Source organism: Chiloscyllium plagiosum, chromosome 1, assembly GCF_004010195.1.
Source record: "Chiloscyllium plagiosum isolate BGI_BamShark_2017 chromosome 1, ASM401019v2, whole genome shotgun sequence".
Lineage (NCBI taxonomy): Eukaryota > Metazoa > Chordata > Chondrichthyes > Orectolobiformes > Hemiscylliidae > Chiloscyllium > Chiloscyllium plagiosum.
Window position 1 is genome coordinate 123,510,020 of NC_057710.1, and position 17,118 is coordinate 123,527,137.

The 17,118-nt window shown below is 38.2% G+C and overlaps 1 protein-coding gene across 5 annotated transcripts in view; it reads left to right on the plus strand.

Moving 5' to 3' along the window:
- The window catches only part of wdfy3 (WD repeat and FYVE domain containing 3), a 402,022-nt gene that overhangs the window by 235,478 nt on the left and 149,426 nt on the right, over positions 1-17,118 (plus strand). For all 5 annotated transcript variants that reach the window (XM_043696098.1, XM_043696088.1, XM_043696116.1 and 2 more), the window contains 7 exons: positions 32-123; positions 4,462-4,582; positions 5,230-5,447; positions 7,957-8,147; positions 11,127-11,261; positions 11,541-11,720; positions 15,926-16,159. In XM_043696098.1, coding sequence (XP_043552033.1) covers positions 32-123; positions 4,462-4,582; positions 5,230-5,447; positions 7,957-8,147; positions 11,127-11,261; positions 11,541-11,720; positions 15,926-16,159 — 1,171 coding nt within the window. The remainder of the gene's footprint in view (positions 1-31; positions 124-4,461; positions 4,583-5,229; positions 5,448-7,956; positions 8,148-11,126; positions 11,262-11,540; positions 11,721-15,925; positions 16,160-17,118) is intronic.

Consider the following 17,118-nt stretch of genomic DNA (forward strand, 5'->3'; position numbering starts at 1 on the left):
ATTTGTTAATTTTCACTTTTCTTGTATCAAGGTTTGGTCAGTTTCTGTCTTCTACGTTGCCTACTTTTGCAGTCTGTGAGAAATTTATTATCATGGAAGCAAAAAATGAGGAAAAGGAAGAAGGTAAGCTACATGTCTCTTGTTTAAAATTTCTTTGTATATTGACTATATGACTTAGTCTAATATTTGATTAACTTGGCCGTTTTAATTTGGTTCTTTTCTCTGTCTCTGACTGTTTCTCCCTATTCTAATCATAAAAGTTTGAAAGGTAGATCAGGGCTACCTGGATGCTTAAACTTATTTTGTGCTTAGGTGACTTGGTGCGCACTTGCACTATAGATGCAACTTTAGTGGAAAATGTAAAAATAACACTGAATCAACATAAGTGTGTGAGATAATCTGAAGGAAAACATTTTTGCCCGTCCACTATTGAAGAATGCTGGACGACATAGTCAACTAATTGAATGTAATTCAGCAACCATTATCTGCAGTACTGCGGGCCAACTGATTAGTACTGTATCCATATTTGGTCTCTGAGCCACGAGGCGATAGTCCAGAAAAGAACCATGCTTAATCCCTGGTGTCAGGAGTCTGAGAAATTATAAATACTTGAGAAACTTAGACTTTTCAGCCTGGATTGAAAGTTTTGAAGAAGTGATCCTATGTGGTTTGTGAAGTCGTAAACAATCTGGCAAAGGTAGATCTGGATCTTTACTTCAAACTGTGGGATGGAATGTGGAGAAGAAAGGTCTAGCTAATTGAAAGTAATTTTAAGATCAATATGAAGAAGTTCCCCAAACAAAAATTCATTTACAGTTGAAATAAAATTCCAGATTGAGAAGGGGAGATAAAAAACCAGAGGTGAATTTAAGAAACAGTGACTTGCTCTAATTGGTTAGAAGGGGAATACTGTAGTACACTTCATAAACAATTGATTATGGGGACTATCTTCATCCAGCCGTGTCTTGTCATTATAGTATTGGTGAAGGATATATAAAGTAATCTGAAATGGCAGCAGGGAAGTTGCTCAAAGTCAAGACCACATAGATATTGATGCGAGTGAAGTATGCTCATTTCTACATTGCCTCCAAGAAGCCGGAGAAAGTTTTGGCTCATCTGGGTTCTGATGTTGATCAATGATTTTGAAAAGAGTAGCAATAGATTTTTAATAGATGAAGAGAATAAATAAACTGAATATAATCAGTATACCTCTGGAAATTGACAAATTCATGAATTCTTAAACTTGGAGTCCAGTGTGGAAGTTAAGGATCATAAAGAATAAAGACATAATTAGTTGGATTAGACAAGTGACAGAGATTGGTGGTGAGACATAGTTCGCATAAGCATGCCTCCTAAAGGCCATTTAAATGATTGCTGCTGATGAAATTGGATATTGGAATTCTTGGTGTCTGCTATCTGGAATATAGAGATTAGACCACGTAGGACCATGACTTTTCTCTCTGCATTTAATTTGGATGGCCAGGAAACCCTTTGGTGAACTGAGGTACCTCTGCAGGGTGCCCTGAAACAGAGAATTAGGGATGATTTATGCAGGGAATAGAGTGTATCAAGTATTCTTTGTATGTAGCTGTTAGGTTCCATTCTGGGACAGTTGATCGCAGAGAAGATGTACGTAAGCTGTGCACAAACCATTTTCGAACTGTCCAACTTGTCAAAACCAGTGAAGAAATGTCAAAATGTGTTTTTATGCAAGAGAATGTTTTTGTCAATGGAACGTAGCCTGTAATAGAGCTATCCTCTCTATTATAAGCGCTTCATCAGGAATGTAACGCTCCTCCTGCTCCTTGGATGCTGCCTGACCTGCTGTGCTTTTCAACTCTGATCTCCAGCATCGGCAGTCCTCACTTTCTCCTATTTTTATTTTATTGTGTACATGGATATGTAATGAGTTGACTTGTACACAAGAACCATAAGAAATAGGAGCAGGAGTAGGCCATTTAACCCATCAATCATCCTTTGAAAATCAACAAGATCATAGCTAATCCATCCCAGGCCTCAACACTCACTCCACACCAGCTCATCATAGCCCTGAACTCTGTGATATTTCAAAAGTCTATTAAGATTCCCTCACTAGTGAAAACATCTTCTCAAAATCTACCCTGTAACTGTCCTCACTTTTGTATGTTTCCATAAAATCATTCTTCATTCTTCTAATTGCTAATGAATCAATGCCTGTGTGAGCAGTTTTTGATAAATCAATCCCTTTGTCCTAGAAATCAGTCTAATGATTCTGTTTTGAACTGGCTCCAATGCCAGTACGTTCTTTCTTAAAGCCAGGGATCAAAACTGTATGTAGTTTAGATTTAGATTAGATTAGATTACAGTGTGGAAACAGGCCCTTCGGCCCAACAAGTCCACACCGACCCGCCGAAGCGAAACCCACCCATACCCCTACATTTACCCCTTACCTAACACTACAGGCAATTTAGTATGGCCAATTCACCTGACCCTGCACATCTTTGGATGGTGGGAGGAAACCGGAGCACCCGGAGGAAACCCACGCAGACACGGGGAGAACGTGCAAACTCCACACAGTCAGTCACCTGAGGCGGGAATTGAACCTGGGTCTCTGACGCTGTGAGGCAGCAGTGCTAACCACTGTGCCACCATGCCGCCCTCACTGACACTCTGTATAGTTGTAACATGACTTCACTATTTAAGATTTGACTCCCTCGCAAGTTATATTTGCCTTATCTGTGAGCTACCTTTGTGATGCATGCACAAGAACACTTAATCCCTCTGCACTACAATTGTTTAGACTCACTCCCCATTTAAATAATCTCCCTTTTGATTCTTCCTAGTACAAGCACTTTGTTATCTGTTATTTTTGGGATGTTTGTAGTATCTTCCATCATGTAGACCAATGTAAAATGTTGATTTAAATTATCTGCCATTTTTCATGTAGATTGTTATTAATGCTCTTGCTATTTGATTTTCTATTTACCTTATTTTCATATTTTTTCTCCATCTTTATTAACTTTGTAATTGTCCATTGTTGCTTCCTAAAAAAAGGAAAAATAAACAAATCCCCTGGCTACTATAAACCGCTAACTACTTATGACCACCTTTGTGAATCATGATTTGGAGGTTCCAGTATTCGACTGGGGTGTACAAAGTTTAAAAGTCTTGCAACACTAGGTTATAGTCCAATAGGTTTATTTGGAAGCACTAGGTTTTAGAGCACTGCACCTCCTTCAGATGGTTGTGCAGTATAAGATCATAAGACACAGAATTTATAGCAAAAATTTAGTGTGATGCAACTGAAATTATATATCGAAAAAAGCTTGGATTGTTCAAGTCTCTCATTTTTCAGAATGACCATTTTGGTTTCAGTTCTTTCATATTTAAACCTAGAACTTTTTTTAAAAGTTACATTCTCAAGTGAAATTTAACAATAGGTGCCATGTCAGCTCAGATAATGCACTGAAGATGTGAGGTGCCCTCTGTGAGGCTGTCTGTGCACCAATGTTCAGACTGATTCTGTTCCTAAAAAAGGGATTTACAGAATCTTGAGAATGTGACTTTTTTTACAAAAAAGTTCTGGGTTTAAATATGAAAGAACTGAAACCAACATGGCCATTCTGAAAAATGAGACTTGAACAATCCAGGTCTTTTTTGATGTATAATTTCAATTGCATCATACTGTAAATTTTTGTTGTAAATTCTGTGTCTTACCACCACCACCTGATGAAGGAACAGCATTCTGAAATCTAGTGCTTCCAAATAAACCTGTTGGACTATAACCTGGTGTGGTGTGACTTTTAACTTGGTGAACCATGGATATTCATCCTTATCTCTAAGTTGTTCTTTGTGACTGGAATATATTTTTGCGTGTTGTGAAATATCCATTTAAATGTCCTCCAAAGCTCAGGCACTGTTTTCCCCTTCGATTATTTTGCCAACATGCTTTATTCAACTCATCTTTCCTACCTCTGTACTTGCCTTTTATTTAAGTTGAGGACGCTGGTTTGAGACCCAAATTGTTTTCTCTCAAGCTGAATTTAAAATTCTACCCTCTAAAGAATACCCTATCTTATTAATCCACACTCTTTACACATGGTTCTAAAATAGCCTGTTTGCAGGAAGGTTTTTAATGCCGTTCTATTATGCCTCCATCTTCTCCTGATTCATACTTGGTTCTACAATGATATAGCTCTTCAGTGATCTACAGATGACTCCCATCTATGGCTTCTTTGCCTGACTATTTCTTAGTTCCACAGAATCTGAATTCTCATCGTGGTCTGTGGCACCTATATCATTCTCAACATTGTCACTGATACCTTCCTTTATACCCCACCTCTGTTTCCTTTTTAGTTAACTAATAGTAATTATCTAATACTTGGATTCTTTCAAGCCTCCAGCAATATGTAAAAATATTGTTTATTTGAAGATTATCTAGAGATGAGTTTTGAAGACTTGGATATTTCACATGTTTGTCAGGTGTCGATGATGATTTGGGTGGCCTGGTTTCAGCTAATGCCATTCTGTTGAGAAACAGACTTTTGGATATCCTGCTAAAGTTATTGTATACTTCAAAAGAGAAAAACAGTGTTAATCCACAGTAAGTATTGCTGGAATTATAGTTTGCTGTAATTAATATATATCTATATATAATGTGCAATGTACACTGTCTACTGTCTAATTTTGTTACCTTGTACTGCATATCAAGTAAAAATCACACATTAATATTTGTGTGATCGCTGTGGGTGGATTTAAGTAGCTGTGGGAGAATTTCAAATTGAGGATAATTTTGACTATATAAAATATTTTTCAAGAATTTCTGCTTGTCGTCTTAGAACATTTAAGCAATGTTTTTTAACATCATTTTTTTTTCAGTTTAATTGTTCTTAACATATAAGAAAATTATAAATGTATGCTCCTTTCCTCAGTAACTAGTCACTTAGTCTGTTGTGTGCAGCAACAACAGAAATTTCACCTCCACAGTACATGTAAATACCAATTAGCAGCTTAGTACAGAGAAATTCTATTTTATTTTGTATGCAGCTGGCCAATCACTCTTCACCAGGGCCCGAGGTTGGTGGTTAAGTAATTTTGATGTTATTTGATATGTAAGGCTAAATGCTGTTCTTGCAATTGGATTTCTATTATGTTGTTAAAACTGCTTTCTACCCTATTTCTAGCCTGAAATGTTAGCTTACTTGATTAATTCTTCCCTTTCAAAACATACCTATAACAACAAACCCACAGAGCATGTGAAGAATTGGTGAAGATTTGGGGTTTTGACTGGCTTTTGATGTTCATGGAAGAGCACCTGCATCCCACTACTGTCACTGCAGCAATGCGAATTCTTGTTGTACTGCTGAGCAACCAGTCGATCCTTGCCAAGTTTAAGGAAGGGCTTTCTGGAGGAGGCTGGCTCGACCAGACTGACTCTGTTCTCACAAATAAAATTGGAACTGTATTAGGTATGTGTGAAATCTTACTGTTGCACAATGTTGCTGGTACATCTGGAATTTGCCTGTTTGCTTTCTGCATTATATAGGAGGCATTATGTTTTGTGTAGCTCCTCCCAAAAAATCAAATGTGACGTATCCATGGTGGAATCCTTCTCTTATTGGATGATTAATCAACGGTCAAACCAGTCCAGATAGTGAAACTTCAAATCATGTTATGGTTACTTAAGAATTTGAATTCAGATTATACAAAAAATGAAATCTGGAACTAAAAATTATGAAACTGTTTTAAGATCTTATTTAAACCTACATGGTTCTTTTGAGGATTTTGTTTTCTGGAAAGAAAACGGTCATCCTTGTCTGGTCTCAACTGTATATGCCTATAGTCCTACATCAATTTTCTAAGTCTGGAGATAAATGCCAGTGACCCGATATTCAAAACTTAAATAGTTTGCTGCTTTACTAAGGCACCTTCTCTGTACATAGAATACCATTTTATCACGAAAGTCTGGTATTCTAAACTGGTTTAAATTAATTATGTACAGCAATATAGTTGGGATGCCTTATAATTATTTTTCCAATGTCAGTTTGGTTTGATTGAGGAGGTGGCTATAAAATGCATGAGTTTTACCATATTTGCTGTGAAAATAAGTTCCTGAGCGGTACACTGAATATACAATAAGAAAACAAGAAATGTATTACATTTTCAAACACTTTATGGTAAAGAAGAAGGAACTGTAAACAAAATTTCACATGTACCTTTTGATAAATACTATTCAGGAAATACAGGAAACGTTTATAGTTTCTGAAGCCTTCAAGGTTTAGTGTATAATCCAGCCTGACATATCACTTTTAAACTGATAGATGTTGTATGCCATCTTTTACATGATGCTTTAAACCAAAGAAATTCTCTCTGCCTGTTTAGGTAGATATATTGGATCTGTGTGGAGGATTTCTATTGGTATGGTGACTTGAAGTTATCCCGCAATATCAAAACCATATTAAACTTCTTCATCTTGCTACTTGTGTCTTTCCCATTCCGACTCATCCTTGAAAACTATGGGCCTTGCTAAAAGCAAATTCCTGTAGGACTTTCCTATATTGCACCTAAAAATAATTCATTGACTGTTTAGCATTTAGGGCTATCCTCAGGCTGGGAAAAGCGCTGTATTAATGGATGTTCTTATAAATTGGTAGCAATTCTACAAGGGTATTGCTTGCAGTTTGGAGTGGTGTAGAAGCCCTGTCTGATGAGAAAAAACTGTTTGCTTTCAATGCTGATTTATTTGCCTAAATTGCAGCAGTATCATTTTAATCTATTAAACGATTAATCTAAAACAATTGAATTGCGCCGCAATTGTGACAGGATATCAGTTTCCAGTAGCTTCAATACTTTAAGTACTGAAGGTGGGATTTGCATGCATGACGATTGACTGTTCAGGCTGTCTGTTTAAAGGCTGATATTAATGCAGTTCTTGAGTTCCTGGGTAACATATGCATGTGGTCATCCTAACTGTTTTTAATCCCATTCCTGCCTCTCCAGCACTGAGGTGTGGATATGTAAATTTAAAGGCCCTACCCAAAAGGATCTTTGCTCAACATACAGCAGTACAACCTGGGCAATGTTCAGGTTTGGGCTGATAAGTGGCAAGTAACATTCACGCCACTCAAGTGCCAAGCCACGACAGTCACTGGACTCAATACTGCCTCTGCTTTCTCCCCATAGATAATGCCAGGACTGCTGAGTTTTACCAGCATTTTTTTTGTTTTTGGCTAGAAATTCTGTGACCAGTAACATGCCTTCTTTTTCCCTTGTGCGCCTCTACGATGTTGGTCAGAAGACAATTAGACATATGACTGGATGAATGCAGCTCCAACTACACACTAGAAGCTTGACACTTTCCAAAACCAAACAGCACACTTGATTAACATTCCATTCACTCCTTTAACCAACAATGAACAGAGACCAGAGTGTGTATCATCTACAAAATGCACTGCAGTAACTCATCAAGGCTCTTCTGACAGCATCTTCAAAAAATAATTGATCCCTTGAAGACAAGGGTGGCACATGTTTGGTACACCACCACCTGCAAGTTCCTCAAAGTCATACATTGTCCTGACTTGGAACAGTTTTTGCTATTCCTTAACTGTCACTGAGTAATTTTGAAAATCCCTTTCTGACAGCACTGAGTGGCCCTATACCTCAAGAACTGCAGCAGTGCAAGAAGGCAACTCATCACTGTCTCTTCTAGAGCAATTAAGAGCTTTGTCCCATGAACAAATTTAAAAAGTTACCTAACTGCTAAGATATGACATAAAACTCTTCTTGCTTCAGACTAAATGCAAGTAAGATAATTTGCAGCATAATTTAAAACAATTTAAATTTTCTTTATGATGCTGTGCAGTCATGTTATGTTGATTAGAAGTCACGTTACCTTTCACTGAAGAGGTTATTTTTTAATGCAAAATTATTGTAACAACTGATTTTTATCTAACAATATTTGTAACTTGTCATTTTTAGGTTTCAATGTTGGCAGAATTGCTGGTGGTAGATCAACAGTGCGTGAGATAAACCGTGATGCTTGTCACGTCCCTGGTTTTTATATTCTTCAGTCATTCTTACCCAAACATACCAATGTGCCTGAACTATATTTTCTGTTGATGGCCCTTTTCCTCCAACAGCCAGTTACTGAACTGCCAGAAAGCCTCCAGGTATGTAATTCATATAATTTTATTCTTTATTAATTTTTAAAAGTTTGGGTGCCATTTTGTTACTTCATTTAAATTCATTGAATACATTTAAGGGTCTAACGCATTAATATGGAATAACATGATTTTTCCCATTCCAACCTGAAGTTGAAAATGTAGAAGTGGGGAAGTAGTCTTATTTTATCCAATTTTGAGACCATTTGGTTCACAAATGTATTTAAAGAATTAAAACAATTTTACAAGTAATAAAATGGAGTAAGAATGGCAAATTATTTTCAACCAATGCAATTGAATGCTTTGTCACTTTAAACTATGACATATTAGAGTAGATTACTTAGTGTGGAAACAGGACCTTCGGCCCAAAAAGTCCACACCGACCCCCTGAAGAGCAACCCACCCACCCACCCCCCCATATTTACCCCTTCATCCTAACACTACAGGCAATTTAGCTTGGCCAATTCACCTAACCTGCACATTTTTGGACTGTATGTTTAATAATTTTAGCTGCTTTGTTTCAAGTCTAGATATAATATTTTTTACACCTGTTTTTATAATACAGCATCAGTTTCATTCTATTTTATCCCATTGGTGATGGCTGACTTGAATCTTGAGATGCTTTATCCTATAAGCTACAGGAACACAAGTGACTCACTGTTTCATATTGTTCATATTTAGTGTTAAACGTCTGCAGCAAACTGTTTTGCTGCTAATAGGTGCTATTTTGTGGAGGTGTTGAGGTCTCAGCTGCTGGCTAGACAGTTGGACAGATCTCCGCATTGCCTCATTTGAGGAAGGCCTGTAGCAATTTGTGCCATAGCCTAGTAGCTGGATGACTTCTGGGCTGAAGGATACAAATGAATGTCCTGCTACCAAGAACTACCAGCCAATGGTAAACCAGCAGCATTTCCAGGGTGACGATGGTTGCAGCTGGTGATTCACTAACCCCAGGCCTCTGAGGATGCACACAGGCACAAGTGAGTGATAGCAAAGAAGAAAGCAGTGCGGCAAGCAAGGAGAAGAGTTGGTAGCTTGACCCATTCCTTCCCAATGTCCGATCCTTCAATGAGACCTCTGGGAAACATGCCAGAGTCAACTTGTCACTGTGTTGTGAATCACACCATCTGTTTTTGAGTTAGTGTGTTTCTGCTTTGTTTATAGCATTTTGAACATTGAGAATCTGAAAGATTCAAACAAACTACTTTCTCAGGATGACTTTAAATTAACGAGTGATGGCTTACCTCTATCAAAAAAAACCAATTAGGTCAATATTTAATGATTATTCTGGACCTTGGAAATTCAAATCTTTGAAATCAGCTGATGAAAATTATAACTTAAGAATACGCTGCTAAGAAGATCATATTGGCAATGAAAGAAAGTGGAGCAGACTGAGAATTGTGGCAGCATTCAGAAGTCAATTTTGGAGCTGCTTCTATATTTATGAAATCAAAACAAAAGTTGATTTTTTTCCATTTTTGTTCGTATAGATTGGAAATTATATCAATTTCCTGTCCTAGCTGTGGGCCAGGTGCTGATACCTGGGGTTAGGTTGAAGGTCAGGTGACACTTTTGCTTTGATGTAGCTCAGTGGGTTAAAGGGCATCTTCTGCACTGTATGATTCTACAATTTAGTCTCATTTAGAAAATCTGGAGTTATTTTAGTGCTGATTTCACATCAATAGTGTAGATGAAGTACAATGGGGTAGGTCAGCTATTGCCATTTTGCCAATAAGTATTTGGATTCGTAAACAAACTTGATGGATTTTCTGAAGAGTCTTTTGAAATTCTGAGAAATAATTTAACGAGCACCTTCACTACAAGTTACCATAATTTTCTACTCCGAGATATGATACATGTTTTTTAAGTTTAGATAGAAGTACTTTCAACCATGCATTCTTCTAATCTCAAGTAGTTAACATACATTCATGCCTGGTTTTCTACATTTTACATCCACAAACGTGAGGTCATCCAGAACTCTACTGACTGTCTTAACTTGCGACAAATCCCCTATTACCCTGTGCTCACCAAGTTACGTTGATTCACAGTCAAATAAGGAGTTGATTTTAACATTTTCATCCTTATTTTTAATTGATTCTTCCTTCACTATCACAGTAATATTCACCAGCCTCAGCCTTCAGACATTTATTTTTGTTCTATTTATTTGATTTTATTGTCATGTGTACTCATAAGTGCAGGAGTACAGTGAAAAGTGTATAATGTCACCACACGAGGTGCCATCTTGGGTACAAGTGCCTCAGCACAGGATCATAACAACGTAGAAAGAAAAAACAAACTTAAACAGTACAATAATTATAGTACAATGTAAAGCAGCCAAAATACAGACATCTGGTTGTTCTAATTCTTTGTCTTTTGTCCACCTCCCACAATTTTCATTGAATCATTGACCCTCAGTTGCCTGCCCCCAACTCTGGAATGTTCTACCAACAACTCATTGCCCCTCTCTGTTTGCTCCTTTAAAACGCCTGTTAAAATTTAACTTTTTGTCATCTCAGTTAATTTCTTCTTATATTGCTCCAAATAATACTTGGTTTTCTAATGTCCCTGTCCACGGTCTTGGGAAATTTTATTATGCTAAATCTGTTATATCAATACAAATTGATATTGTTCCTTCTGTCACTTGTCTATCAAACTAAAATATGGTGAGGCAACACGATCCCTTTTTAAAACGTGTAGTTTTGTAATTAAATATATTGATATAAAAGCAAATTTCTAGTATTACCATTGCATAATACAGCAAATAATTCCCAGTACTTGAATAATCCATCAGTGCTAAATTTATCTATCAATACAGAATCTGCTGGTCTGAATAAAATGGTTCTTTCAAATTTGAGGGTAACTCCCTCTCATGTAGAACTGTAGCAAAACAGCCTGTAAATTTTGCAATTGTAGCATAATACTGCAACATATAAGAAAAAATAGTTCAAATGGTAACTGGGTATCTTTCCACGTGCTTTCTTAATACAGTTTGATTTGGATTCTATCTGGACATTTATCTTCGGTGTTCCTGCTTCCAGTGGAACAGTAGTTGCATCAGTTCACACAGTATGCTCAGAATCTGCTTTTCTATTGTTGGGAATGCTGAGGAGTATGCTCAATCTTGTAAGTATATACAAATCAAATTCAGCTTATTAACTGTATAAAGACTTAGATGAAATTAATTGTGAAAGTAAAACCTTGCTATTCAATGTTACTTGAAAGCAAAGAACACATTTCCACTTCAATTGGTCTGAAATCTACAAAAACCTATCTAATCTAAACTACATTGAAATTAAAAAAATTCTACACATGCTTAGTGATGTATTTAGCGTCAAATTAAGTTAGACATGAAAATGAAGGACTTGTTTTGTCTTGACCTTAACATATTGTATCTTCCTATAGCCCTGGCAGTCTGAAGAGGAAGGTTCTTGGCTTAGAGAGTACCCAGTCACTTTGATGCAGTTTTTTCGTTACTTATATCACAATGTTCCAGATTTAGCTCCACTTTGGACAAGCCCAGATTTCCTTTGTGCTTTTGCAGCAACAGTCTTTCCTTTTAACATCAGACCATATTCAGAAATGGTGAGTCTTTAATTTATGCTAAATTACTTAGCATAATTGTGAGTCATTTGCACAAAGTTCTGAGAAGTGAATTAAATGAAAAATGGATAATATTGTGAAAAGTACTTTGTTTGATTTTGCACATTATTAATGTCTGTCTCTGTCAAACTGGTCTTGGTATTTGAGATGTATGGATGAAGAACAAAATGTGGATGAGGGACCTAATTGGCTATAAAGAAGTCAACTGTGTTAAACAAGACTGGAAAGAGGGGCTTTGACCAATTGAGCTGTTGTCTAAGTGGCCAAGACTGAGGATGGTTTTTAAAGTGCATTATGAAGATCACAAATTTTGATTGTACTATTCACAAGTGAAATGCTTTAATAGCATCACCTCCACTGCCATTTAGTTAATTCCTTGAAACTGAGTGCTTAAGGTGATTTGATGAAGGAAGTGGCATTTTTGCTGTCATTAGGATATCTAGCCACACTCTTAACTTAGCTGCATTTTGTATATTTTTATGTTGTTAGCATGGCATAAACTTCAAAAATATCACAATTTCTAATTGCACTTTTGTCCCAGAATGACACGGCTTGAAACTTATCATTGGTTTCGATGCCCTGTTTTACTATGTAAACTTTAAATTGTCTATGATTATCTGTTGCTTGTGATTGTTGTCATAAATCACCTGTTGACTTGTTAATAAAATGTGGAAAAAGCTGAAACTAGTTGCAAGTTTGTTTTTAGATTAGATTATTTACAGTGTGGAAACAGACCCTTCGGCCCAACAAATCCACTCTGACCCTGAAGAGTGACCCACTCAGACCCATTCCCCTACATTTGCCCCTTCACCTAACACTACGGGCAATTTAGCATGGCCAGTTCACCTAACCTGCACATTTTTGGACTGTGGGAGGAAACCCATGCTGACACTGGGAGAATGTGCAAACTCCACACAGACAATTGCCTGAGGTGGGAATTGAACCCGGGTCTCGGGCGCTGTGAGGCAGCAGTGCTAACCACCGAGCCACCCACTGCTTTGGGCGAGCAAAACTTGCACTCAGTTTGATCAGCGCAGCAGGTCAGGCAGCATTCAAGGAGCAGAAGAATCGACGTTTCGGGCATAAGCCCTTCTTCAGGAATTCCACAACCCCCCCCCCCGGTTGATTCCTATTCTCTGCAGTTTGACTAATTGCTTCCTACTTTCCCAGGTTCGATTCCAGCTTCGGGTGACTGTCTGTGTGGGTTTCCTCTGGGTGCTCCGGTTTCATCCCACAGTCCAAAGATGTGCAGGTCAGGTGAATTGGCCATGCTAAATTGCCCGTAGTGTTACGTGCGTTAGTCAGAGGGAAATGGGACTGGGTGGGTTACTCTTCGGAGGGTCGGTGTGGACTTGTTGGGCCGAAGGGCCTGTTTCCACAATGTAGGTAATCTAATCTAATCTTGATAAAGTCTTATTACACCACTTTGAGGACTGATGAGATTTCTTATCTGCTACATTTTCACTTTAATTCTGGCTATTGACATGCCCAGATCTGTAACCTTAGTTTAAATTGATTTTCTGGCCCTTGATTTCCTTTGCTGTAACTTTGCCACATTGAGTATGCCCACTGTTCTGTAAAGATTTTATCTGAGCTGCAAGTACTTTCTAACATTTTCACTTTCCATTTGTTGTACTGTTGTATTCTTTTTGGATTTAACCGGCGATTTAACTTCACTCAAGGAGTGTCCAACATCTGTTCACTTTACGTTGAATGCCAAATCAGGACTGCTCCTATTTGCTAGTAATTAATTCCCTTTCTTCAGGGAGCTCTTAACTCCCTGCCGCAAAGCATCTTTTCCCAAGTCAGAATGCTTTTCCTTTGATTATAGATTATTCCTTGTTGAATCTTCCCAAGAAGGTTTCTTCTGTAATGTTTTTAAGTGTTCAGCTCTTCCATATTGTTGACTCTCCTCATGAGCAGGCTGAGTCTAAAGATGCTGGAAATACCATGACCTGCATCACTGCCAATGAATACTAAGAGGTGGTTAAATTGAATCCACACTGTTGCTCACAGTATTGGATGTACAGTCTTCACTGCTGATCACCTTTTGTGTGTGAGACTGTCTGGAGTGTTGTTCAAAATGGGTTACATTTGTTGCCATCATCTTTTATGGTATGGAATTACTGGACCCAATTGGTCAGGTGTGGTGAAGGAAAACACTTGCTTGTCCAATGAGAATATCTTATCTTAAGCAAGATATACTTTATTACTTGTCATGCACTGAGTGTGCAAGTCTCACTGAAAGGATGGACATTGCATATATGAGAGGAACCTCAATAATAGGTCTTAATCCTTTTGAGATCGTGGGCTGGTCCACCCAGAGGTTCACAAGACAGCTTCACACTGAGGTGGTGCTTATGCCTCAGGTCCATATACAATAAAGTCACATTCCAAATCTGTTCCCATTTACTCAGACCTTCATGGTTGCACCCTTTCAGTCAGGTTTCTGTTGCAGCCACCATATTGAAACGCAAATATTATATGTGATTGTGACAAAGTTGAACTCCTTTTCACCTTTCTTGACCTGTCAACAACTATTGATGTGTTTGACCGCACTATCCTCTAACTGCTTCCCACTATTGACCAAGTTGATGTAACTACTCTCATCTGGTCTGTTCTTACCTATTTTTCATAGCAAGGGATTCACTTGTAATGGCTCTCTTCCAGCTCTTAGAATAATGTCTCTGGTTTCATTGACCTTATACTTTGTCGCTTTTTTTGTTGTCATATCCCTGCTTCTCCTTAACCATTTGAAGGCAAGGTGTTAGTTTTCACTTATTGGACTGCTTGGACATGCTGGAAGGGATTCAACAGAAATTTCCTCTCGTTAAATATTAAGACTGAAGCCAGGGCTTTTGGTTGCCATTCAGAACTCTGTGCATTGGCTACTGGCTCCATTCCTGTTCTAGACCATAGTGTGGGATTAAATGTCACATTTGATCCCAAAATATGTTTTTGGCCTTGTATTCATGCAATCATTGAGCTAATTTCCACCTCTGTAATACATCTGCTGAAATGTACTCCTTACTCTTCTTCCATATACTACTCTACATAAACTTGAGGTTATTCACAACTTTGCCATCCAGGTCATAACTATGAGCAAGTCCCATTCACCACACTTCTATGCTCACTGACCTACATTCATTCTCAGTCAAGCAACACAATCGGCAGAATTTAATGTAGGTGATGAGAATCTTGCCTGTTGACTATGAAGCAAACAAAAAACCTTGTATCTCCTTTTTTACAAAAGATCCAACTGATTAAGTGCTAATTATTCACCACTGCATAGCAGTGTGCCTTCACCCAAAACCGAGGATCACAGGGACAGAAGTCCCATTGACAATGATCACAGATCAGCAGCTCTTCTTTGCTCAGTAATGCCACTGGGGAGTTAGCAGCTGCTCCTTGTAATGCATTCACCAACACCCAGGATTGTTAGAGGATCCAAACCACAAGTAAAGTCATGGCAAGAGGTAGTCAAGGAATGCAGGTTATTGGAGGGGGAGCAGAAAACATGACAGGTGACTTTCATGAGGTCCTTCTGCTGATACCATGTATTGCAATTGGGTATATGAGAGATCTCTTTGGTAACCCGCAAGCATAAAAAAAGAAGCCTCTGCCCAGATATTTGCTCAGTTATGGTGAGTAATTGGTGAGGAGTCAGGACGATCATCCATGAGCTGTCCTGCCATATCCTTAAATAAGGCAAAGGCTGGAAGGTGACAGGTGCTCACTGGGTATCCTTTTCTCCAATTAAGTGCCTCCAGCCACTAAACTTGTTGCAGGGGAGAGCATTAAGTATGCTTGATTTTGTTTTCAAATCTGTCTGTGGAGTTGCCCCTCCCTATTACTGAATTTCCTCCACACAATCTTCTGCTCCATCTGTACTCCTCTAATTCTGGCCTTTTGTTCCTCCCAAATTGTAAATACTGCACAGTTGGTGGCCTTTAATTTTCCTAACTTTTGGAATATCCTTACTCACTTTCTCACTTTCATCCCTTAAGCATACAATATAACCTACGTTTTAGACCCAACCTTTGGTTGTGTAACCTGATATCTCCTTATGTCGCTCAATATCATACTTTGTTTTGTAATATTTCTGTGATTTGCTTTGGGATGTTTTATTACTTTAAAAAGTACAATGTATCTGTAAAGTTGCTTTTCTAAAATGGGATGTTTTTTAGGTGACTGATCATGATGATGATGTCGGCTCTCCTGCTGAAGAATTCAAGGCATTTGCAGGTGATACAGGCATGAATAGGAGTCAATCAGAATATTGTAATGTCGGGGCGAAGACCTTCCTCACCAACCACCCTGCCAGGAAGTTTGTATTTGACTTCATGCGTGTCCTTGCGGTAGAAAATTTATGTCTTGCACCTGCCAGCAAACAGACTACTCTCATAGACCTGCTATTAGAGGTAGGTGTTGATCAACCTGAAATAATACATGTGTAAATGATTTTTCTCACTATTTGTCTATTTTCTTGACCAAAAGGTCAAGATATTCATCTTAATCAGTAATTCATCTCCATGAACAGATGGTGAGAGGACTTGATCAAAATATACATTCTACTATTTTATAAACTAATCTCTGGTTAAAAACAATTGAGGTTCCTTGAAAGGAAGGATCAGTGTCAGGTTGATTTTAAAAAAAGTGGCGTAAGTACAGAAAACAGTGAGTCATAATAACTTATTGATTTTCACTTTGGAGGATGGAAAATTATACTTAACCCCCAGGGTTCAGTTCTGAGACACTGCTTTTTGTCCATGACCAGGATATTAAAATACAGAGAAGAACTTAAAAATTTGCCAATGATACCTTGCAGCCTGAAAGATTGCATTGGATGCTTCTGGTTTCCATGTCTCCATCGTAGCTGTTCTGATGATGCAGTTGTCCATGTCAGCACCTTTTGATATGTCCTTTTCCCCCCCCCCTTCAGCCAAAGACTGAACTACCTAACTGTGGTTGACAGGGTCCTCAGCCACATCTAATCCATTTCCCACACTGTTGCTCTGCTGCCTAGACAATGATGAGGTTTTCCTGTCCTCACCTTTCACCTTGCTGTCTTCCATATTTAAGGTATTATCAAATTTGATGTATGCCACCCCACCCCTCTCCTCAGGATTCAAAGGGGAGCATTCCTTCTGCAATAGCATGATTCAGTGCTTAATCACTTCAAAATCATTTTCAGTGGCACCTTTCCATGTAAGCACAGGTGATGTCATATCTGCCCTTTTAGTTCCTCTTTCCTCACCATCCAAGGCTCAAACACTGCTTCCGGGTGAAGCATCGGTTTTCAAATACTTCTTTTTCAATTTGCTAAACTGCATTTACTGTTTGTGGTGTGATCTTCTCCACATTGGGGAGACAGACACTA